Source organism: Chelon labrosus, assembly GCF_963514085.1.
Source record: "Chelon labrosus genome assembly, chromosome: 2".
In the NCBI taxonomy this organism is placed as follows: Eukaryota; Metazoa; Chordata; class Actinopteri; order Mugiliformes; family Mugilidae; genus Chelon; species Chelon labrosus.
This window is the reverse complement of record NC_140338.1, coordinates 11924486-11949961: the sequence shown is the minus strand read 5'-3', so window position 1 is coordinate 11949961 and position 25476 is coordinate 11924486. Positions and strand designations below refer to the sequence as shown.

The 25476-nt window shown below is 43.3% G+C and overlaps 2 protein-coding genes across 3 annotated transcripts in view; both read right to left on the bottom strand.

The window, feature by feature from the left end:
* Positions 1–224: 224 nt before the first annotated feature.
* pgm2 (phosphoglucomutase 2) lies at positions 225–11350 on the bottom strand. The gene is made up of 13 exons (XM_084568730.1): positions 10973–11350; positions 8722–8889; positions 7985–8176; positions 6716–6799; positions 6382–6575; positions 5529–5718; positions 5327–5424; positions 4253–4433; positions 3363–3456; positions 2416–2545; positions 2144–2336; positions 1637–1770; positions 225–1161 (listed from the first exon to the last, which is right to left on the bottom strand). Exons 1-13 carry the CDS (start codon positions 11045–11047, stop codon positions 1059–1061), a joined length of 1836 nt encoding a protein of 611 aa, XP_084424856.1. The 5' UTR covers positions 11048–11350; the 3' UTR covers positions 225–1058.
* A 935-nt stretch (positions 11351–12285) lies between these two features.
* The window catches only part of zcchc7 (zinc finger, CCHC domain containing 7), a 49713-nt gene continuing 36522 nt past the window's right edge, over positions 12286–25476 (bottom strand). For both annotated transcript variants that reach the window (XM_084573855.1, XM_084573856.1), the window contains 3 exons: positions 16459–16551; positions 15153–15270; positions 12286–14246 (listed from right to left, as the gene is read on the bottom strand). In XM_084573855.1, the coding sequence (XP_084429981.1) occupies positions 13648–14246; positions 15153–15270; positions 16459–16551 (810 nt within the window). In that variant the 3' untranslated portion in view covers positions 12286–13647. The remainder of the gene's footprint in view (positions 14247–15152; positions 15271–16458; positions 16552–25476) is intronic.

The following is a 25476-nucleotide window of genomic DNA, read 5'->3' as shown; positions in this document are numbered from 1 at the left end:
CATTGCAAGTGCGTGCTGCATGCACGCGCCGCCGTAGGATGCAGAAGGCGAGGTGTCGGCCGGTAAATAATAGTATATGGGAGTGAATGTATGTGCTTCCGCTTTGTCTACTCTATGATAATGACATGTATTTTTATTGAGCAAGTTTTTTTTTCAGCACAGTACTTTGGCATTGCGGACACGTGAACAGTGAAATAAATAAAGCACACACGTGGAAGTAAATTAAACTTATGCTGTAACATTTATTCAGATCATGGAATGAGTTGTGAGCGTATGTAAAGCTAATACAAATCGTCCCCTTGGTGGCGCTCTAAGCTTTTAGGCTCGTTCCTTCTCCCCACCAGCATCACTGCAAGCTGCAGTGACCATTTTTTTTCCCCACACAGGGCATTAATAAAACATTATAGTATCAGTTTCAGTGCGGTTTATTTTTTCTACTGACTAAGATATTACGCATTCAAAAGTTTTAACAGCAGTTTTCAACATTCACTTAAGTTATAGTTGGCTCCAGCAGTTCTCATTTTCACTCTCTTCACATTAGCTTCAGTGCAGTTGATGCCCAAGCACAGTGCGGAATCACAATGGCAAATACAGGTGACGGATGGTAATGTGTGCCGGCTAACACTGTAGTCTGAAAACAGGAATGCGTCTCTAGAATGGTGCAGCATTTTCCAGTAGTGGGTCAAGATCTCCAGCACCGAATCCAAAAATAAGGTTGTGCGTCAGTATATTTGGTAAATATAAAAACACGCTCTGAGTCTCCTCCTGAACTGATGTGTGGCTATACAAACTCAAAGTGAAGGATCTGTGTTGCCATAAACCCTGTATATTTAAAAAAAAAAAAAAAAAAGATTAGTTATGAGTAGTTATGGAGATATGATGCTTAGTGGCGCGAATGCCACAAAAATAAATTGGTCAAAAAACATTGTAATAAATCAAAGTCAGGCCTGTATTAAACCAAGAATCTCCTCTGGAGCAATTAAGACAATATGTGAAACACTGGTGGTCAGAGATGTCAGTCACAACTCGTCCTGCTTGTTATAGTGCATCTGTCAGTGCTACACCGGCTTGGGCTGGAGCTTGTTCCTCTCTGGTTCAAAGAAGTCTTTGACGATGGCGTCGACCAGCTCGTCCAGCTCCTTCTTCAGGTGCGACACATCGCTGATGGATAGACAGAGAGTTAAAAACTAAATATGATAGAATTAAAGTAGATGTGAATAACAACAGTTGCACTCTCCTCCTATAGAGATTTAGAGCTGAAACAGTTGATTCGTAAAGAATGAACAAGCAACTCTTTCTAATAATGTAGCATAATAATGTGAGCATAAGCCATCTGTCTGTTTTATATCATTGGGGTTTGACTGCTTCTTTTTAGATTTAAGGCAGTTCTGACACTACTATGCGTATTACTGCCCTCTGCAGGGTAAAACTATTTACTACAATCACACTCAAGTTGCAGCATTACTGCAGTTTTGATCACTTCTTCATGTCCCAAACTGCGGTTTGTCTGACGAGAGGTCATAATGACAGAAAGTGATCAACCAAGAGAGCAATCACAAATGATAATGATAACACACGGTGGCTGCAGCAATAAAGATGTGTGTCACTTGCCGGCCACGTCTCCACGGTCTCTCACCTGTTGCCAGGAGCGGCACACAGCTCCGTGTAGTATTTGATTTTTGGCTCAGTGCCACTGGTCCTCATGGTGGCCACGCCCCCGTTAGAGAAGGTAAAGGTGATCATCTGGCTGGAACTGGAGGTGGGAAGAACCTGGGAGACAGACAGGGGAAAGAGAAACAGATGGACAAACAACGTGTCACTTGGGTATTCGGCTGAACGGCCTGGCAACGAAATGTTATGTATACACAAAAAGGATTCTTGCCACTCCTGCAGCAACGTCTGCCAGCTGGACTAAAAAGGTTTGGAAGCTGAGAGAATAACTTTAGTTTGTTAACTGCAAGTTAAAGCACTATAAATCTCTTTACTTAGTTCCTAAATTCCTGTTTGGATCTCCAACGGTCTTATAAGGGCAAAAAATGCCCACACCCGCTTGTCTAACGGCAGGCAGCACACTGTGTGACTGGCAAAAGCCGCTTGGCGGATTACTTGTGTACGAACTACATGTGTCAGTTTGCGCCCTCACAGCCTTTTTGTCGGGTTGGTTGCTGTCGAAGCCCGTGGTCAGATCTCGCACGGCGGAGACGGAGAAGCGACCGCAATCGGACGGATACCAGTCTCTCTGGCCGCCGTAGTTGCGCAGGCGGTCAAACAGATTGCGGATCACGTTCTGGTCGTGGCAGATGAAGTAGGAGTTCTTACTGATGTGGTAGCCGTACCTGACGAAGAGAAGCAAAGAGGCCGAGTCAGCGTCTGCAGGTTCAGCGTGTCTGTAACGTGCACATGAGGGCGTCTTACTCGTCGTAGATCGTAGTGAGCTGCTGGGAAAGGCTGACGCTCTTGGTGGCCAGATAAGAAATCATCTCCCCTGCTATCGCCGCCGCGCTCACTCCATCCTTGTCCAAAACGGAGGGACTACACATATAACCTGCAATGCACACACAACCTGCAATGCACACACACGCACGCACGCTTTCAGTTTAGTTTCCAGTTTGTGTTAACCTCCAGTCTCTGTACTCAGCTGTCACTTGTATTAAAAGTTTGTGCAAAGGCATGCGACTCCAATTACAGGGTCATAATCATGTTACGCAGGAATGCTCTAGGCTGTGATGGTGGAAGTGTTTGACTGGATATCTGTCATATTAACCTCAAACAACCCGGTGTCTTGTGTTTGACTGTGGCCCAGAACTTGAAATAACAAGGTCAGTTGACACAAGCCATGTCATGTTTTCCATTAACTGTGCAAGACCATGTAATGCGGTAAGAATAAAGATGTTAATGCACTATGTCTGACATGCAAAAGGATGCCACAGGAAGCTTCTGAAAAAGTCTATCTATCTATCTGTCACCATTATTCCTCCACTTACTTCAAATGAGAATATTCCCACCCTAAACACACACTGCCTGTAGCTGCCACACAGATGTCTTGTTCCATACACTCTTATCTCAGCGTGTTGTCCATCATCAAATGACAGCACCCGCCCCCCCAGTTCAGATCTTGTGAGACGGCAAAAGGATTTAGTTAACACTCAAATAGTAAGCTGACCTTGGTCGTCAGCTGATCCCATATAAATTTGCATCACTTGAATACTTTTACGCAGATCGAATTAACTCGGCCTTTAACATTGTGGAGCTCATTATGTGGACGCGGACTTATAAGGTGACAATACGGGACTTCTTCCCTGTGACTACACCAGTGAATCATTTGTGTGTGTGTGTGTGTGTGTGTGTGTGTGTGTGGATACCTATAGCCTCCTCAAAGGCAAACAGCACAGTCTTGCCCTGATCCAAAAGGTCTCTGGCTCTGTTCCCCATCCACTTGAACCCTGTTAGCGTTTCCTGTCCAAAACACGATGAGGGAGACGTTGTTAAAGCAGCGGTGAAAGTCACAATGAAGTGTGGTTTGAAATGTTTACTCCGGCAACACTTGCAGGGGTGAAGTCTGTCCATCATAAAGTACATTTAAGTTAGAGTATTAATTAGACCTAAACACATTTTGTCCAAAAAAGCTACATTCCTCTCTGCACTGGTCCACTTTTAAATGTATTTGTTTACCCTTTGAATTTCAATCACATTTATCTCCAAAGACTTATTTCTTTTTACTTTCCTGAAAGTGCATTTCAGTTTGGTGCCACAATAAATTGTGTGTTGTCTTTATTAAGTCACGTTCATGACTTAATGCCCCTGCCATGGATAGTCCTATGAGATGCCCGGAACATAACAGCAAGGCGACTCTCATGAACAATTGGGCATGGGATGCAGGCTCAGGACGGATCACCCTGTAGCATAGTGTGAAAGGCTGAAACACCCCGTGAACCAGAGGAGGAGTACTTGTGGTGCATCCAAAAATTCAACCAAACCCTCAAGCTTCTTCACCTATTCACCAATGAACTCTTCAACGTGTTTGCACAAAGGAATCCTGTGTTTTGGAATCTGTTCTAATAAATGAAGTGATTTTTCTGCAGTATCAGTCCTATTAGTATTAGTACTTCACTGCAAAACAGCCTAATGTAATGAAAAATGAAGGTAACAATGCAACTTCTGGATGCAAGGGAACGGAAAATGCAGCTAAAATAATTTCTAATCTTGAACGCTCCAAACACATGATGTTAAAGCGTAGCTCAGATGGCTTTACCTCAAAGTGGAAGCCCTCCTTCAGAGCGATGGCGCGCAGTATTTTGGATGAGACGGTGCTTGACAGCATGTAGACGTTTTTCACGGCAGCAGGGTCCGGGTTCTGCGTTTTCCAGCAGCGGAACATCCACCAGCCGAGCAACGCTCCCAGCTCGTTACCGCTGAACACGCGCCACTGTCCACTGACACACACATAGGCCGAGTTTAGAGCAGTGCAGGCAAGCAAATACACAAACATGACGTCATATACTGTATCAGCATCAGTGTGTGATGAGAAAACTACAGCCACTGCTGTAATTATGCAATTATGATGTTTCAATCAAGACCAGAGCTAACTTTGAGGAATGTCCTCAGTGTCGGTTCTGGAAATTTGGCCTATGAGTAAATCGATTTTATACGACGGGTTTTTACAGTTCATTCTGATATTTTTTGACTCTGCAAATTTAAAAATGTGCATGTTTCAGGCAAAAACTATTGTGAACTGACACCACCAACATCTTTCTCTCCATATGCTCATGATTTAAACTGAGTTTGAACTGTGTGTAACCCTGGTTTAATGTGTGTACCAGCCTCTTTAAGTTGAGTTGTTGGTATTGACATTTATACTGCATCCACATATCCTTGTTTTACTGCTTTGAACTATGGGTCAGGTCATAGTTGTAGGCCATGTTATCTCTCTAAAGGGTTAGGGTTAGGTCTTGTGGAGTGAACAATGGGACCTTCACCAGATAGGGGCTATAAAGTAAATCTCTTTTGTGAACTCGTTGCTCATTTGCCACCATCAACGCTTTATGATCTGTGCCGTGAGCCCATCTGCAGATTCTGGGTTTAATATTTTCTTCCTCTCCTGTCCTCAGTATTTCCACATTCTTGGCTATGGCCCTGATAATCCAGCCTTCTTAGTCAACGATTTATTTTAAAGTTTGTTGGCAAAAGTGTGAGAAACTCTTGCATCGCTTCTTGCAGCATAATTAGGTCCGAAGAAGAACAAGTGACAAAGCACACAAGTACAGTGTGTGGTTAGCAAAACATTATTAACGCTATATTAAAACAAAACTATTACATGCACACAAACCTCTCCTGCTTCTCAGCAATGGCCAGGCGATCAGCATCAGGGTCATTCGCCAGCACCACAGAGGCTCCCTCTTTCTCTGCTAGAGCGAACGACAGCGTCTGCAAACATATATTACACCATTGACCAAAATGCAGCCGTCTACCACATGACAGGAAGTGACGAACTGCGCGTTGACGACATCGCGTTAACGTGCGGTACATACCAGGACCCCCTCTCCCTCCTCAGGATTGGGATATTTGACGGTGGGAAATTCAGGGTCTGGGTCTTTCTGCTCCTCTACGGCGAACGGAGGCTGGAGGTCGAAGGCCTGGAAAGCCGACTGGACAAACTTGTGACCGACGCCGTGCACAGACGTGTGCACAATTTTCACCTCTGAACTCTTGTTTATGTCCCTGTGAAAGAAGGAGCTACAGTCAGGAGGCGTTTCTTCATGTTTTTCCTCATTTCACCTGCACAGTGCTGAGTCAGTAGCCCTGTTCACATGGGACCTGACCTGGGGACCCCCAGTAAATTTGTAACAATTGCGGAGGTCATGTATCTTCTTAATCCAGTGGGAAACGGCCATGTCTGTAATTTGTAATGTAAAAATCCCACCGCAAATGACGTTGCTCCTGAGATAAAAATAATCTAGTGCGAATCTGCATCTCTTTTTTCTGCATCTTTTCACTTTATAATTAAAGAGGCTGTGTTATAAATCAAAGGACAGCTGTTTGGGTGCACAGTCAAGATGTCGCTGTACAGCATGAAGACCCATTCACAGAGAAAATTAAGCTCTAAACCATCAGAAGAACGAAATCTGGAAGCGATGACAAGATGGATGACATGCGTGGCAGTATATCTGAAGCACAGACATAGGGAGGCAATTTCTAAATCAAATAACATCACCAGGTAAAGCTAATCCCGTGCTAATAAGGCTAATATGTCTGTATGACCTACATAGTATGTGAAGAAATGATACGCAGGGTCACGTAATGACTACAATCATCAGCGTAATACAGTCTATCTGGCCCTCCACCAGCTGTTTAAACAGCATAGGTAGTTTATCTATGGAGCACCTGTGATGACAGTGCTTCTGGATGGCTTTGAAGTACTGTGTGTGAATATCCTGGAAGGGATCTTTAAGCAAGGGGCTCTTCAGGGCCTCCTCTGCGCTCCAGGACTCGGGCCAAGGCTTCAAGTTCTCCTCAATAGCTTTAGCGATGCCTTTATCGTGAGGCGACACAATCTGGGCACCGTTCTCCCAGTACACCTGGGATAAACACAGACCAGCAGAAAAAGTAAATTAATTAAAGTAATGAAATAATAACTGACCTAGTGCAATGACACGGAAATATATTTTGCCAAAAAAAAAAAAAAAAAAAAAAAAAAAGCTAAATAACTAAGCGTTACCTTGTAGCCATTGTCCTGTTTGGGGTTGTGCGAGGCGGTCACCATGATACCAGCACACAGACCCAGATGGGAAACGGTGAAAGGCTGCACGAAAAAGGAGATATTAGTGCATCATATACTATTTCCTCGGGAGGCTAAGGTCATTTAATATCTGCCAGAAGCTGCCGGACATGTTCTACAAGACTATCGTTGCCAAAGCCCTCTTCTACACTGTGGTGTGCTGGGGAGGCAGCACTAAGAAGAAGGGCACCACGTGGTGGGACAAGCTGATACAGAAGGGCGGGCTCTGTGGTAGAGGCAGAGCTGGAGTCCCTGACATCATATGCAAGGACCCTGAACGAAATCTGGTCCATCATGAACAATGTCCAGCACCCTCTACACGACACCATAGTCAGGCAGAGAAGCTCATTCAGTGACAGGCTGCTGTCTCTGTCCTGGTCCACAGACAGGTTGAGGAGGTTGTTTGTCCCTCAGGCCATAAGTCTACCTATCTATCTATCTTAAGCGGACACAATGCAAAAATTACTAAGAAAAAAAGACACGGATATCTTAATAATAAACTACAATTAACTTAGCCATTGTTGAAAACAGATGCAGTTCTACAGAGAGCCAAATACTTGAACTGGTGTTTATTACAAGTTCTCAAGGAGCTAAGTGGCACTTGAAATACGATGTTAGCTTCGCTGCACCTACACCTTCTTTAACCTGAATGCATAGCTCTCTAAATAACTGTTCCCACAATTACAGCAAAATTCTGTAACGTAATGTGAAACCTCTCAGTCCTTCAGATTGGATTTTTTATTTTATTTTTTTTAAGGTTTACAGTTTACATAAACAGGCTGCTGTTAAATTTAGCCTGTCGCTCTTACGTAGTTAAATATTTGGGCTGCAAAGAGAATATCTTATGTTGTTTTGACTCTGCAGTGTATACATGTTTATTGCAGACACAGGCATTTGAGTAGTGCCCACTTCACAGATCTTAAACTGAAAGTAACCTTGTGAATCATGTGTGCGTTATGCAACATGTTATATACTAAGAGGACACAAGCATTTTGAGTGGAATTTGCCCCGTAGCTTCTGCCCCACTGTCATCGGCCCCACTGGCAAACATGACAGCAGACGAACCTGAACGGCCATAAGGAAGCCACGTCTTTTATTATATATTTATCATAAGATTCATGATCTAACGTTTTATCATTAGTGTGGAACACGTGTTGCAACGTCCACGAAAAACCCAAACGGGGAAATGACAGAGATTCAAGTGATTACCACAAAGGGTGTAGGGGTGATGTCAGAGAACAGGTGGACAGGCACCCCTCGGCTGATGAACACGGCCGCAGCCAGGCTGGCGAATCGCTTGCTGCCGCCACCGCTGGGCGGGTGGGCCCGAGCGTCGTAGCCAATCACCACCCCGCGCTCTTTGAGGTTCTCAAAACTCTTCTCCAGGTAGCAACAGAAACCCTGTGAGCGAGGAAACAAGAGAACGGAGGAGAAAGTGTAGTTGAAAGCAAATTAATAATTACAACGCTTTATTATGGAGACTACTCAGAACAAAGTTTTAATACAATAACTTGACTGAAACAGGATTAAAACAATTTAGGCCTGCAAGAGGCAGATAAAATTATGAAACAATACAAAAATAATAAGGGAGTTTCAGACCTTGAGTCTTAACCTGGGCCTGAATTGCTAATTTGGAGAGCATCGATTAAGTGAGATAGAGTTAACCTAGCAAAATCTGTTCTAAAACTTAAAGATAAGCAGTAAAGAGTCACGTTTTTCAATCAAGATCAAGTTAAGAGAGAAATTATGACTTTTAACTCGTGTAATGTCAAATATTACATGTAGGTTTGGAGCTGCACGTCCATATAACGACTGTTGACAAGATGCTGGCTCGTCACCAGTGAGCTGTGCACTCGAGAGAGCTAAAACAAATCTATAATGTGTACGCTGGGCTCCGCATGTGACTGGATGCTTAATGCGTAGCAGCGGCTTATCCATTAACCAACCTGCGTGGTCTGGATGATAGTGAGGTCATTCATACAGGATGTGCCGGGGCCCATGGCTGCTCGCAGTCCCGCAGTACCAAACTCCATCCTGGAGGAGAAACATTTCTTCAGACTGTCCACTTTTCCCTCCTTCACCAGGTTCTGCACCAGCTCCACTGTTTTGGGGTTCTGAGGATGAGAAGCATACCCACATCTTGTCATACACAGGAACAAATCCTACATTGGTTATTGACCTGAGATAGTATATATGTTTTCCAGCGTTGTTTCTATATGAATTCTTCGTGCTGCCCGCGAATATCCTTTTCAGATTAGCACTGTAGTTGTTGAGTGTTTCTTGATCAATGTTTGAAAATATCAGACTGACTGTAAAATCCACCCACAGTTACATTTTTGACAGTTTCACTATAAAAATTACTTAGATAGTGATTCATTTGTCTAAACAGTCATCAAATAACTTTGTGTTAGTCGACTAAATTATTCATGAGTAAATAATTATAGCTCAAACTCAGAATATGTGCAGGAAATGTGGACGTTTACAGAGTATATTTGTCCTCCTGCATGCAAACTACTTATCAGGCAAAGTATCAGGCATCTTTATTGTAAATAAATACAATACAGCAAGAAGTTAAAAAGAAGAAGAAGAAGAAGAAAAGATAAATCTGATTAGAGATGGAAACCTTGATCCTTGACCAAACTGTCCTAACACAGTTACCACATGACTAAAAAAACCTGGGTCTCTTTTCCAATTTGACCTAATTGGTGGCATCCCTCGTCTCTTCATTGCCAAGAATGACTCAGTTTGTGTCAGTCAGATCAGATGCCCAGATGCACGCTAGTCTGATTACACGTCCATGTGTGAGCACTTAAACATCATGTGACCAAGCAAGCTCTTTGTGATATTACTAATGATCAGTGTGTTAGATAATGACTGCAGCTGACTGGAAGAGGAAACGTGGCGTAGGAATCTTTTAAGTTATTAATAGAACCGACTGCACGGACTGTTTTCTGTTGTCTGGTGCCATAATTTCCAGAAACATAGTATTTGTAATAATAATAATAATGAGGTGTACCCCACCTCTTGCCCAATGACAGCTGCCCCCACGACCCTTCACAGGACAAGCAGTTACAGAAGATGAATGAATGAATGAATCTACATAACAGTAATGAATGTTTTCTTAGTGGACAATGCACAGGTTTGTATGTAGAAAACAAGAGGGGACCAGGGATGGAGCCTTGGGGAACACCACAAGCCTGAGAGCCACTCAACAGTGATGATTACTCGTTATAATCAACTGTATTTAAAGCTAGTTTTTCTAAAACCTTTGATAAAAACCGAATTAAGAGATGGGTGTTAAAGTCTTGAGAAATAGGCTTACTACTGTATATGTAAAACAAGAGAAAATAAACTATGGGAAACAAAATTACGGGACTAAAAGTGTAAATAACAAACAAATAAGTTTGCAATCTAATCATTTACAGTGTTTATACAGTTGTGTGACCGACTTGGAGCTTGACATACTTTATCAAGCTCTCAAATAATAGAAGAAGCTTTAATTTATTGTCTGTAAACTGAACGACAAAACAGATTTTAAAAAGGAACTTTTGAGTACGACGGTTTCTGGAAGCGATGCTTGAGAAACAAGAGATTGTTCCTTCTTCACAGCGCTTTGAGGGAAATAACTTCTGCTTTTTCTTGGGCTTTGAACATAATTTGTCCATTTTCCCTTAAATAAACATTAAATAAAACTTAAGAAATAAACCTGTCAAGTTTTCTTTTTTAACTGAATGAGTGTTTTCACTGAGACATGATGGGATGATTTTGACTGGAAATACAGGATCAAGCACAGTTTAGCCTGCTAATGTTATAATAAAATACAAGTATTAGCAGTGTTAATAAGAATACAGTACACTATTCTTTAGTACACATACTTGGAAATAATATTATAGAGAAAACAGTGAATCATTCGAAGAAAGCAAACATTAATTCATTATTTATATATTACAAGGAACCTCTTTGATTTTTAATGGCACACCAGTGATCATCCGCAGTGACAGTTGTGTTTTAGGTTACACCCTTCCTTTTCCTTATCTTACATTATTCATACATATTTCCGGATACATATACTGCATATAGATGTGGCACACTGATATAGAAGTGTAACTGAATAACTTTATAGACAGGTCAGCATTTAAAACGTGTGTGGCTAACCAACTGCAGCACTTTAGGCTAGCTCGCTAGCTGCCAGCTCACCTTGTCATACTCCAGCCACTGCTTGACAGCCTGGTCCAGCTCACTGTCTCCGGTTGAGGACACACCGTTATCCATGTCTCTCGTTGGTCCGAGTCAAGACAGCTTCCAGCTCGCTACTTGCGGTCATAGGAGGTGAACACTCTCACCATGAAACGTTTTCAAAGCGGAAGAAGTTTAACGGGCTCTCGACGCAGGGCGGGGCGACGTAATGCGTCACGCGTTTCCGCATCCTGCCGCATTCAGGAGCTGCCGCAATAATGGTTATTAACAGGCGTGAGAGCTTCACGGACTTTCTCTTGTAAATGAAAGAGAGATTAAGTGTGTTCTGAGAAGAGGCGCTGGGAAATTATCTGACAATAATTCACAGAAGTCTGTTTTTTATTTTTATTTTTTTCATTTTATTTTTATTAGGAGTCACGTGACAACAATGTTAAATACAAAAATCTTCATCACATTGTTACTCATTTTGATCCAGTGCTCTTTTTTTTTTCTCCTTAACAGAGCATTTTTAAACAAAACACATGAACATGGGGTGTTTTCCTGCATAAATCTCATAAAAAAAGAAGATCTAAATAAAAGAAGGGCGTCTCAGGGAAATATGCATTTTCCATTTCTTCCAGATGTCTTCAATGGATGATATCATACCATTCACCTATACATGGGATGTCTGGTTTAAGCAATTTCTTTTTAATTACTCTTCTTGCAGCTAAACTCAGTATTCCAAATAAATATTTAGTTTTAACACTTCACCCCAGTTAAACGTAATGTCCATTCTAAATACAGTCACTTGTTCTGTAAAGATCTTCTGCCAGAAAACATTTATTTTAAGACAGGCCCAAAACAAGTGGTAATGATTGGCTTCCTGGGAACGACACAACCTCCAACAGATGGAAGAACCTCAATGGTGGCATTGCTGAACTGGTGTAATAAAAATACCTAATGAGACATTTTCACTCAAATGATCTCCACGAGTTTGAGCATGATATCTTCTCACTGGAATTCACAGTATTTCATCCAGGTGTCTTCTTGAAAGGCGGGTGTTGTTTTCCCTGCCCCATTTTTGTTTTATGCAAGTTGTATTCGTTGTTTTAATCTCTATAAAGTCTAGAGATCACCTTATGTCTGGAGTCTGTCCTGTAAGCACTACTGAATATTTTTAGTAGACCAAGAAGTTTGTTTTTAATGAATAATTTTGCAATGTGTGGAAACTAATGTGAACAAATGCTTCTGAAAGAATTCTTAAGAAAACACTGTATGCAGTGGACAGCTTGATGCAGCTAAATTATTCACAGTTCCTTTATGGAGATTTAGTCAAGTATACATGGACTCATGAGCATGACTTACTGTCTAAGTAACAGTGAACTACCTATGATCTCTTAACTCCTCTTATGCTTGAAAATGGGTTGAATTAGAACAGTTGTAATTTGCACACTGATCACAGGAGGAAACAGTAAAAAAGCAGCTTGTGAGCTTGTGAGGAGTGGGGCTCAAATTTATGACACCAGTGTTCTTAAAGAGTCTCATAACATGCAGAAAGTTTGAAGGATGAATCTTCAGTGTTTAATCACGGTGCTACTGCCAGAATAATACTTTATGTATTCAGTTACATATATCAACAGGATGGCTCACTTGTCATGAAACCTTCATCTCGTGGAAAATGACTGAATAAATCAGTGTGAACACGTATTGAATAAAGCACACAAATAACCCAACAACTTCTCTCCAAAGTCAAGTTTTATTTTGCCCAGAGACTTTGGTTAACCAGTATTCATCAAGGAGCTTCACTCATGTTTTACAGAATCACTTTGTTATAACCATTAATAAAAACAGAAGCACAACTGCAGTAAACGGTTGATGGCTAAACGTTGATACGGTGACGGCTGAGTGTCAGTGATTCATGCTGTCCAGAACTGGTAAAGCGAGACTGGCTTTAAATATAAATGTATTTACAGCACGATTGTGAGTTTAGATAAATTACAAATTACAAAAAAAGGAGTTTCCTTCAGTCTGAATGAAAGAGAGTTATTTTTATAAAGTCACCAAAAACTGCAGCAGCAACAACTTTAAACTGTGGTTAAAGTGGAGGCACTGGGAAATTATTCTGCAGTGTATAGAAACTAATGAACACAGTGCTGTGTGTACACTTGGAGCAGTGGCTGCAGCTTGGGTAGCGCCCTGGGGGTAAGGTACTAGCTTATGACTCCTCAGCTGTGGACATGAGGAGATGCAAACCTATGACGCTTCAGTCACAAGGTGCTTCTCTAACCACTACATCACTACCTCTATGAACTCTTGTTACACTGCAGTGTAACTTCTGCTTGAAAACGGGTTAAAGAACAGTTAGTATAGAGCAGTTGTAAGTCGCACACTGACCATAAGGTGAACCAGTAAAAAAGCAGCTTGGACATTTTGACAGTATAGAGTATATACTATACTATAAATGACTGAACAACCAAGGGCTTTGAAACTGAAGGAGCAAAACTGAAGACAGCTCTCATTAATTTCACTCTTTAAACTTGTGCTCTTCATAGTAACAGTTCAACATGAGCCGTAAAGCCACAAAGATGACTTCTACAACGAGAGCCGACGTCAACGAAATGTCACAATCACACCTCTTGGTCTTAAACATCAGAGCAGCGACGACCTCCGACATCCACACCTCACACAACCCGACGCTATCTTCTGCGTTTCCTCTGTTTTATAAGAAACAGATTCTCATCCGTCGGGTACATCGGCTCACCGAGTTTTTTGGCTCGACTATTCCTCCCTTTCTTTTTCTCTCCCTTCTCTTGCCTCAACTTCGGCCCTTGCCTCTTTCTCCCTGCAGTCGAGAATAAGTGGTCCGGCGTGCGGCCTGTGTGTCCCTCCGAAGGCCCCTGATTCATTTTATTCATCTTCCTTCTCTTCTTCTTCCTCTCTGCGCTCTCTCCGGCGCCCCCTCCTCTGGGAAAATCATCCGCTTCATCCAAAATGAGTTTATTTGGCGTGGGTCTTGAGGCGGGCACGGGTCTCTTAGGCTTCCACGGTTTGGCGCTGCCCGTGTGCTCCTGTTGTTTAAACTTATTCTTTTTATTTGCTTTGGGCGTTGCGCCTCCAAAGTCATGGTTGTCGTTAAAAAAGATGTGGTTGGGTTTGTGGTGGTTTGGTGTTTGGTGAGGTGTCTGGTTGGGCTGGTGGTGGTTTTTGTGGTGGATGATTTTTTGTCTCTTCTTCGGGGGTCCAGGAGTGAGAGGAGTCTCGGAAAGACCGGGGAACAGGCCATTTTTCTTCAGATCTGTGAGAAAGAGAAAAAGAAAGGATGTATTAAGATAAGATAAGATAAGATAAGACTTTATTCATCCCCGTGGGGAAATTAGGGACATGTATACAAATGTCTATAAATGTCTATAAATGTATACAAATTTCTATAAACACATACACGTTTTCTCAGCACAGTTGGCATCAAAAGGAAAATTCAAGTTAGTGAAAACATTTATAAAACACAGTCATGGAGAAAACGAGATTTAAAGCACTAGTGTGAATATACAATTTTTTCTTTATGGATAGGAATCAATACCCTTCTGTTACTTAAGGCTCATTTAAGGTACCGTGGGACATAGATGCCGTAACCTATGCACGTAGCCAACATAGCCATTTATACATGTGCGCCCGTCAGTCTGGCTCGCTCTGGCGCCGTGTCTTTCTTTTGTTTGTTTGTTTGTTTCAACTTCCTGCTTCATTTTGAACAATTCGCGACTCAAACTTTCGCTGAAATTTCACCGAAGACGAGTCATACAAATTGTGTACCTTGGGAGAAGCAGCCGGAAATACTAAAGCGGAAACTCGCTACTACCAAGCGGACCAATCACAGCTCTTGCGGTCTGTGTCGCCATGGCGGGGTGCACGTCAGTTACGGTGCTAGGCTCTACGCTGTCACCGTAGCTTCTGCATCAATAGGACTCTAAACCGCCTATTAGGAAGCTAAGCTAAGCTAAGCTAAGCTAAGCTAACTGTCCCATGTCTAAAAATATTTCGAAAAAGGTCCACTTATTTAAACTGTAAAAATTACAACTCATGTGGGGAGAAAAGACGTGTGTTTAACTTATGACCACACCAAAAACATATCAAATGGCAATCCCTACACCAATGCACATGCATCTAGGAGGCCACAGCTAAGAAACATTATCTGTGTGTGACTCACCTTTAACCTTGAACTTGGTTCTGTGTTGCCTGCTTTTAATGTCGCCCACAGTATCATAGTGGTTAATGAACGGGGTGCTGGGATAGACCCCTCTGAACATCCTCTGCTGGGTACAGGCCTGAGGAAAACGAGCACAGAAGTCACAAACATATCAGAGAACAGAGACACAGAGTATGAAGACAAAGACGGCACGCGTTGACAGAAATCTTGCCACTCTCCACACAGATTGTTCAATGTGAATATTACTTCTTATCTGACTGAAATCAGGTCTCTAGAGTTTGAACGTAAAGACGCTGGATGTGTAATTAACAGTTCATTACAAAAATCTTCTGCTCTCGGGGCTGTCTATAATATACCTGCTCATGTTTACTTTTGACACTACTGGTCACGATATTTTACTACAGAGGCTGGTGACTGGGTTTAAAAGAACCACATTAGACTGGTTTGAATCTTTATACTCATTATACAGATTCAAAATTATCCACGTCAACGATGATACTTCGTCTAATACAAAAGTTAATCATGGAGCTCCACAGGGTTCGGTGCTAGTTCTAATATTTTTTATGTTACATGTGCTTCTCTTAGGCAGCATTATTAGAAAATGGCAAGTTGAATCTTGTGAGTTTTTTTTCTTGCCATCTTGGTGCTTGTTTTGGGGGTTTCATGCTGCTCTACCCTCCACAAAGCATCTTGAGACAATCTGATACACCGATAAGGCATAACATTATGACCACATTCCTAATATTGTGTAGGTCTCCCTTGTGCCTCCAAAACAGTTGTGGCTCATCGGAGAATGGACATGGGGGGAGGGGAGGGGCCTCAGTGGATCAGACTTTTTCCAGAGAATCAAAAAGATACTTGATCAGTTTGGGATCTAGTGAATTTAGAGGCCACCTTCTGTTGTTTTTCGTGTTTCTTTTAGTTGTTCCTAAACCGTTTTTGTGTGTGTGTCTGTGTCAGGCTGCATCCTGCTGGGGATGGCTGCTGCCATCAAGGAGTGTGATTGCTATGGGGTGGGGGTGCCTGGTCTGGTCTAGATGGGTGCTATGTATCTAAGTAACAACCACAAACGAATGCCAGGTCCAAATGTTTCCCATCAGAACATTGTACTGTCACAAGATGGTCAATGTTATTTACTTCTCCTGTCAGTGGTTTTAATGTTGTGGCTGATCGGTGTATAACTGAATTTAATTTAGTGTTGCCATTCTGAACTTCCTCTACAGGCCTGACAGAAGCATGCAAAATGACAAACACTGACAAACTATGAAACTATTTTAATGTAAACTCAGCAAAGACAGATACTCACGTGTCCAAAGTGTCCTTTCCTGGAGCAGTTGTAGCAGTAGGCAGGAGATCGGCCGTGGTCCTCCTGCCGCTTTACCGGTGGACCCGTCTTAGTCTAAGAACACGGAGAACATGAAAAGAGCTTGTTACTAGAAAATCAATATGGTCTGTATGTTTTTTTTTTCTCTTTCTATGAATGGTACGGACACAATGAAATGGAGGTTAAAGCTTCCATTTGTCTCCAATTCTCCGTCTTCCTCCACCGTCATTCCCATGCTCTCCATTCACACAGACCGCGGGAGTATTGCATGGTGAATATGGGCGCTGATATAAACCAGTGATTACCGAGGTATAGTTAGAAGCCTGTAATGACCCGGTATGATAAGTAACAGTGCGTGTGCCTGTGTGTGTGTGTGTGTGTGTGTGTTGGACAGAGGGTCCCGTCCCCTATGGGCCAGTGTCCTGAAAGCCTTGCACGCTTCAGCGCCCACACCAAATATACACTGATAAAGAGAGAGAGAGGGGAGACACAGGCAGAGTGCATTTACTGCTAATGTTACACACACTCTCTAACACACACACAAACACACAAAGCACCTCCACACTCATCTAAGGTGCCCCCTCCTTTCCTCTCTCAATCCTGATTCCGAGATTACAAATGATTTGTGCCCCACGTCATTTTTTAAACATAGCTTAGCTAACCTACCCCCCCTCCCCTCCTCCTCCGTGTGCACCCCTCCAAACCCACATCTACCCCTCACACTTGTTTTTTTCCCTCCTCTCTCACCCTCTCTCTCTCTCTCTCTCTTTTCCGCTTGAGTAGTTTTGCGGCAGAAAGGATGAATGCTATTAGAGCGTCGCGTCATTATCGGGTCAGGCCTGCCGGGCCCATCTCCATCACAAAGGCCAGGAGATCACAGACCTCTTGCAAGCACACACACACTCACACACAAACACACATGTGCACCCTAAGGAGATCACAGTCCCCCCCAACCACCACCACCACCCACCCAACCTCCACCCGTCCTGCCCCTCTTCCCATTCATCTTTCATGTAAATTGGCTGTAGGTCTCCCTCTGTCTCTCCCTCCCTGACCTTGGGCTTGTCTTATCTCCGCATACTCTGATCCAGCACATAGACGGAATGAATGAAAGCATAAGAGAGGGGTTAAAAAAAAAAAGAAGAAGAGATGAAATCCCCTCCGATTCTCCCATCGACCTGTGGTAGTCGTGTGAAAGCTGGGCGTGAACGTGGCTCGGCACAGATGTGAGCGCGAGGAGTCGTCAGTCAGACACAATATTAATTAAGCGGGCGAATCTTCACCCCTCTTCACCACCTCACGCAGGACGAAGCCCCCGCGGGACCACGTCAGTTCGGCGCCTGTTATTTCTCAGTGAGTTGGAGACGAGTCCTACAGAGTCTGGCTAGGCTGTGAAAGTGACAGGCAGTTGTGTCTGAGTAAAACTGCAAGGTTGGCAGTTTGATTCCTGCCCCCACGTGCCAAAGTGCCCTTGGGCAAGACGCTGAATCCGACAATGCTCCCGATGACAGGCGAGCTCCGTGCATGGCAGCTCTAATGCAATCAGTTTGTGTGAAAAACAGCACAAGGGGTTGACCTGGCCTCCAAATTCACTAGATCCCAAACTGATCAAGTATCTGTGGGATGATCCACAGAGGCCCCTCCTCTCAACCCATAGGACCCAAAGGCCCCCACTAACAACATTCTGTTACCAGACACCACAGGACACCCTCAGAAGGCCCATGTCCATTCTTTGATGAGTCACAACTGTTTCGGAGGCACAAGGGAGACCTACACAATATTAGGAAGGTGGTCATAATGTTATGCCTGATTGGTGTCAATGTATCTGAAAATAATTTGTGATCTCAATGGAAAGCTGAACCCTAACTCGCAAGTGTGAGTTTGTTCAAACTAAAACAACATGGCCGACCGAACAAATGCATCAAACGGACCAGTCCCGTTAACGCCAGCAAGGACACACATGCCTCCTTAAAGAGGAGCTCACAGGGATATATTAAAGAGAAAATTCAAAAAGTTTCAAAAAGCAAAGTGCATCCAGAGTCCGTTTCCAGCGGGTATCTGCAATCTAGAATCTCCACAACTTTATCGGCAAGCCACAAATCAGGAGGCACGCTTTCTAATGTGAGGCATTTCCGTCACACTTTCTTCATCTAACTCTATTAGTCTTTAAACTGGATAAAAACGACCTCTGTTCTGGAAACATCACGCCTTTTAAACCATTGACCACATTCGGTTTCTGAATAAAGTTGAGAAGAGGAAACAGACTGTGCAGTTCAATAGCCGTGTATGTGTCACATCATCATATTAGCGGTCAGGTTTCCAGATGATATCCAGTGGTCGATGTCAGGAATGAAAACTCCCAGGACACTTCACATAAAATAAAAAAATAATTATAAACAAAAGGCTTTAATACAGAGGTCTTCAACAGGGGGGCCGCGACTCCTAGGGGGTCCGCGAAGGTACTGCGGGGGGGGTCGCGAAAGTTTTGATTGATTAGACATTTCTTTTTTATATTTCCCCCCGCATTTATTCCCCACAAATTTAAATGTCTTTAAATACATATATACATAAGCAGGGGGTCCCCGCTCCATCTCTCCATCAGTTTGGGGGCCCCTGCTTTAATACGTTTAAAATAGCAGCTCTGTGACTAACGGCTTGTGCACTTTTACTATTACCAGCGGTAACAAGTCTTTTCTGTTCTTGCTTGTAAAACATTCAAGAACAGGGTGATTTATTCTGTTTTTTGTTTTAATGAGGAGGCTGTAAAATGATTTAGTAATGCACCATTATAGGACATTTAGGAGCTTTTATTATTGTCTTGTGCTGTAGAGCTTCCACAAACAAGATGGATTTCGGCCTGTTCCCTTTGCTGCATGTCATACCCTGCAATTGCCCGTCTACCTACAATGGGACGATCAAATAAAGGCCAAAAGAAGAGTTCAATTACTGGCTACTAGTCACATTGTCCTTGTGTATTCATAAACTTGCTCGACACCTTCAGGCATGAGAAAAGAGTGATTCACTGACTAACGGAGATCCCACCGATGCGACGTGAAGAGCTTCTGGAGCTGTTCCGACACATATTAGGTATATATATATGTATATATAAAGAGGACAGAAACTGGAAAGAGGGGCTGGCGGTTTGACTAAGTGTGTGTGTGTGTTTGTGTGGGAGGGCGTTTGAGAAGGTCCTGAGGGCCTTCGCTGTGTGGACACAGACAACCAGCCATCCGTGGCCTCTCATGCATGCACACGCAGACACATGAGCGCACGCTGCCCGTCTCTCACACACACACACACACACACACACACACACACACACACACAACTGCGTTTTCCCACAGTCGTCCCAACACACGCACCGTGTCTCTCTAAGCCCCGCTCTCCTCCGCTCCTTGCCTTGGCTGCTGGTGGCAAAGCTGTGATAATCCTTCGGCCAACACAAAGCTCAGACTGTTACAGACTACAATCTGAAGGAACACACACACACACACACACACACACACACACACACACACAGTTATCAAACAAAATCCGAGAAGCAAACAGGCTTGTGTGTACGTGTATGTGTGTGTGTGTGTGTGTGTGTGTGTGTAGAGGGGGGTGGGATCGGAACGGTAACGGGTGGTGGGAGAGCATGGGGGCCGGGGCCAGCAGCACTGTTTTGCATATGTTATTGCAGCAATGGGGAGAGGTTTGCATATGTTACTGGACCCACAGGGGACCAACTCTGCATGCTTTATCATAGAGAGCAGCCTCACAACACAACACAAGACTACTGGGCTCATACCAAAACAAACACACCCTTGAGTTGTGTGTGTGTGTGTGTGTGTGTGTGCATAACATGCCAGTAAGCACATATTAGGTTAACACAGAGGATTAATTAGACTGTTGCGAATTAGTGAGGTGAAATGGCTATAAGGTGAACATCTTCCCAGACAGAAGGCACTAAACGAACTGCACACCTAAACATTAATCCTCTTTATTCTCGCTGAATATGATCTGTGATGTTTCAGGAGCTAGAACTAGAAAAAAAATAATGTTCCTCTTGCCTTTGAGACTGTTTAAGGTGGAGGTGTACACATGTGCGGTTGGGGAGGATGCAGAAGGAGGGAGGTGATGGGGGGGGGGGGGGGGGTATTCCAAATAACCAGATGTGATTCCTGCCCCCTTTGTGTCTGCCAGTTCACAAAGAGTCAGACCGAAGCCCTAACCCCGCGCCCTGCAGGAACACACACACACACACACACACACTCTCTCACGCACAGTGTAATTCCCAGAGGCTCCTTCTATCTCCTCCCGTCAGTCAGTCAATCAGTCTGAAGACAATCAGTTCGAGTCCTGATTTTCTCTTTAGAGGGAGGGAGGAAAAAAAAAAATGCTCCTGGAATGTAATGATAATGTGAAGCAGGGGTGAACGGCGGTGGGTTGCCACCTCTGGAGATACCCCTCCTCTTTCGGGGCAGCAACTGGCGGTAATCTGGTCACACCGTGGAAGGCGGAACAGAGGATACAAGCTAATCTATTCAAACCCAAGTTGCACGCTTTCTCTCCTCTCGCCGACTTCAGAGGCTCCTTTCCGCCGTGGCCGGCGTGGGGTTGTGTTTTATGGTAATGCCGGCGCCCACTTCACTCCCACCAATTAGACGGAAAACGACACATGTGGACATGACAGGGATTTAGATATACCATATACAGATGGACCGGGTCCCTTGTGCTCCAGACGGGATGTTAAACCCCGATTTTACATCTCAGCCAACCAATTACACACAGTCATACACGCGCACACAAAACCCACACACGACAAAATCGACACCATCCAGCTAAGCGGAAAGTCACAATGACCTGTGTCGCCTGCAAGACCTCTGATAACACTGCACCTGTGTGTGACCGAGTCTGTGTGCGTGCGTGTGTGCGCGCGTCTGTCAGCATGTGCATTTGTGTGTGTGCATTCCTTTGGTTCTGCATGTGCATCCAGTAGTGTAGGTGAAGACAATCGGACCGGAGATTAAATTCCTGAATGCACGTCCTTCTGAGTGGGGACAGCAAACTGTATGCAAGGATCAGGAAGTCTTTGTATAATTTATATAAGTTACAGATTTTCTTTTTTATCATTTTCTGCTTTTTAAATTATTTGTTGAAAGAGTGCGACATTCAATTAAGTCTGCAAATTATTTCCTGACTGCCTCATTGTTTGGTCTTTGAAATTGAGAAATTACAGTCTAATACTTGTTGTGTCTGCTCCTATTTTGTCTGGTAGCAAATGTTTTCACTGAGTTGAACCTCCAATTATGAAAACTATTTAAGCTCTTATAGTAGATGCTCCAATTCGTCAGTTTTTTTGTTTTATTTTGTCTTTTTCTGTCAAGTTTCCCACCTGAGAAAGTCAAAAATCCGGACCTGAACCGACATTATCGTTAACCTCCTGTACGACTTTACCCCCACTTCCCCGACGACCGCTGTCCGTTAATAAAACTGGACGCACAATAGCCGCCCCCTTTCACGAATGTACCTTCCCTTCGCCTCCCGCGCCGCCCGTGTCTCAGTCTGGGGGAGAATAAAGAGTCGAGAGCCTTTTGACACGGCACAGTTGAGAAGACCGGACAGTCCGTGCTGTACAATGATGAGACAGCAGAAACGGCTCGCTGAATGGATGCGGATTTAAGGGGATTTTTTTCACAGACTGTGTGAACCGAGCACATTTTACTGTAAGAGGGATGGGAGGGAGAAAAGAGGTCAGCCACACGGAGGGAAGGGCAGAACGAGGGGTGGAATTAAGGTCAAAAAAACTTAAGTTCAGAAAAAAAGAACAGAGGACTCAATGAAGAGTCATTACTGATAGAAAAGAGAGGATTTGTCACAGCATTTTAGTTGAAAGGGGATTAAGTCTTTAATAAAGTCAGTTTCTCTATACAAAGGTATAGTCAGCTTGCGTTGCTTTAATTTAATATTTCTTTTTTGTCAAAACAGTTCATCATCTTTTCCTTCCAGGTGATTTGTGTGCGTTATCTGTGGATATTTTTTGTTAAATGTGTACACAAGAGTGTAAGAAAGGTGGTAATTCAACTGTATGATAATTATTTAGGATGTAGTTTCTGGTGCTGGACACGAACATGTGTCAAAATAATTGTGCACAAATCAATAGTACTACAAACCACAGCCTCCAAAAATAAAACACAGCTGAATCATCAGCTCTCTGGGTCATTTGAAACACCAGACTTAGTGCCGGACTTTTATTTTTAAAATGCATTTGTTTTCACTTGTGTACCTAATAAATTGGCCAGTGAAGCGTATCTGATTTGAGACAAAACTGATTCCCTTCACCTCGTTGCAGGATCAGAGTGTCTTTTCTCAGTTTGACCACCGAGTGGCGCTCTATCTCCACACAGACTACAAAAAACCTCAAGGCCGACTTCAGCTGCTCTGGGGACGACATGCACTCGGTCTGAGTTATTAATTTGTCTGGCCAGACGGCCGCTTTAAAATTTGTACTTAAAGCCACTACATTGTTTTGCTCTTGTACCGCCCGTTGCGTACCGCAAGGACTTCGCCTAAAAATACTCTCACGCAGCCGGACGTGTCCTACAAAGCAGAGACAGTTACAAGTCAGTGGAGCAAACAACGATCCAGAAACACAAGACACCAGACAAGGCTCCAATCTGTGAATGCACGGTGCATCAGTTTTAATGCCTCAAATGTAATCTGTGACTTTAAACCTGCTTGATAACTAAAGTTAGTGCAGTGTAGCCGGGAAGGCTTTGACTCACTATGAGATTTTCTGATACTAGTAAAATATTTGCATTAATAAACCTAAATCAATGGAACGATCAAGCTGAAACTTTTTATATATTTAGTATCAGATAGACAGAAATGAACAAATTAATCACAAATTTTACAAGCGACACATCCTGAAGTCAGCCTCACACTGAAGCTACACAAATATTTAAATCTAATAAATACAAATCAGTCTCGTGTTAATGTTTTAAAACCTTGTTTCTGTTTAATTGTTTTATTGGGGTAAATTTTGCACAATGGGACGGACACTTCCAGGAGGCATACAGCGCCGATTCGGTTTAATTTCATTTAATTTTTTTAATTCAAAAAAGATTTTCGGACAGTTTCACCAAAGGCCTTAAGGCCTTTTTTTTAAGTTTGAATAGTTAATGACTATTTGAAAGTCAAACTTTCATTTGCAACAAATTATTCCACAGAACCAAATACATACAAAGAAAAGGAAACGAGCAGCCCTGAATGACTCCGACTAACGTGCTTTAATTTGACATTAACAACCTGAAGTAGTCTACTGTGTTAACAAGACTTTTTTTCCCCCCCTCTATGGAAAATTAATGGCATTTTTCGTTTTATGAAAATAAGAGGATTTAAGGGGACAAAGTGTCCTAACCTTGGGGCTAACAAAGGCACGTGTGAACGAAGCATACCTTCTGAAGAAAGACGGACAAAAACGTATAAGAAGGTACAACATACTAAATGAAAGAAAGGGGGAAAGGGAGGCAGTCAGGTGAGAAGGAGGGCAGTTAGCACGGCTTCATTTCTGAGACGAACAGGAAGGTCACGGGCTGTTTTTTTTTTTTCCACGAGCACCCTGAGACATTAACACACACACACACACACTCACACCTGTCCCTAAGGAAAAGATCAATACACACACCCTGATACTACCATGAGGAGAAAATCCGCTCGATATACACACACCACCGTGGGCAGAGGCGCCGATCAATAAACAGCAACATACAGGTGTCACCGCTACTATCTAAAGAGAGGCCAATCAATCCTCGCTCCGATATATACCTGCACCAATCAGCTGCTGTGCTCTGATTCACTCTATCTGCTCCCTCTCTCCCCCCGTCTCCTTCACTCTGTTTAATACACTCCCCCCCCCTCCCTGTTTCCTCACCCACCTCTTCTTCAGCAGTTCTTATAACAACACACTTCTCTCCGCCTTCCCGTCTCTGTGCATACACTGCACCTGTTATGTAGGTGACTACGTCTAACGTTACACTCTTCTCGCTCCGACGCTCGGATATTTTAAAAGGCGCAAAACGTGTTTGACTAACCCACATTCAGAGTCTCAAACGTGAATGAAGAGAAATTCTCTTAGAATAACTGCTGGCCGAAGTCGAAGCAAGCCGCCGCTCCCCGCAGCAGCCAGCGGGTGGCGCTCTGGTCCAGCACAGCGAGGTCCGACACTCGGGAGGGAAAGCTGACTGTGACTCGCATGCGTGTTGCATGTGTGCACGCACACATTTATGCACGATCTTTACATGCATTAATGCAGCGAGTATACAGACAGCAGGTCACTAAACTCTCTGGCCTTTCATGACTGCTATCTCTCTCCATCCATCCATCCATCTTACTCCACCTCCCTTCATGTCTTCCTTCTTAACACCCTTTCCTTCTGTCTCCATGTCCTCAAACCCATCCATCTTTCTCTCATTGACTTTATCTTGTCCTGTGTTGTTGTCAAACTGTTAAAAAACCACAGTTCAAACTCTGCTTTTCAGCTGTGAGAATGTAAATCTGCAATTCTGGTTTTTGACCATTAAAGGCCGTTTGTCGGGGGCGTACGCTAATAATTCACCAGTTCATAAAAGATGACGATCCCCTTTACAACCTTTTATTAATTACAAATCTTAAACACAACACATGTGAAGGTATCTATAAATATGAGACCACTAATGGGAATCACTAGGGGCAGCCTGAGTGTGTGTGTATTTAGTATTTTTGCGTTCTTGTGGCTGACTGACTAAACGACAAAAAAAAGCAGCAGCGGGATTTACCAATTTACAGATTTCAGCTCTCCAACAACAGAGTTTATCAGATTTTTGGTATCGCACATTTAAAATTACACCCTTAGCCTGTTTTCGCCGTGACCTGCCCTCGGATAAGTGGATGAAAACGGACGGACGGACATTTAAGGAGCTGCTCTCTTCATTTTAAACCGAAATCGTTTCTATAACCAATGCAAAGTGTGAGAAATGC

What these genes read in the sequence shown, in the direction of transcription:
- pgm2 (XM_084568730.1), bottom strand. Translation starts at nt 11,047, where the DNA reads ATGGATAACGGTGTGTCCTCAACCGGAGACAGTGAGCTGGACCAGGCT. An exon ending in AGTGGCTGGAGTATGACAAG is followed by an intron (nt 8,890 to 10,972) that starts GTGAGCTGGCAG and finishes TCTCATCCTCAG; the next exon opens with AACCCCAAAACAGTGGAGCT. An exon ending in CAGAAGCACTGTCATCACAG is followed by an intron (nt 5,719 to 6,381) that starts GTGCTCCATAGA and finishes CTTCTTTCACAG; the next exon opens with GGACATAAACAAGAGTTCAG.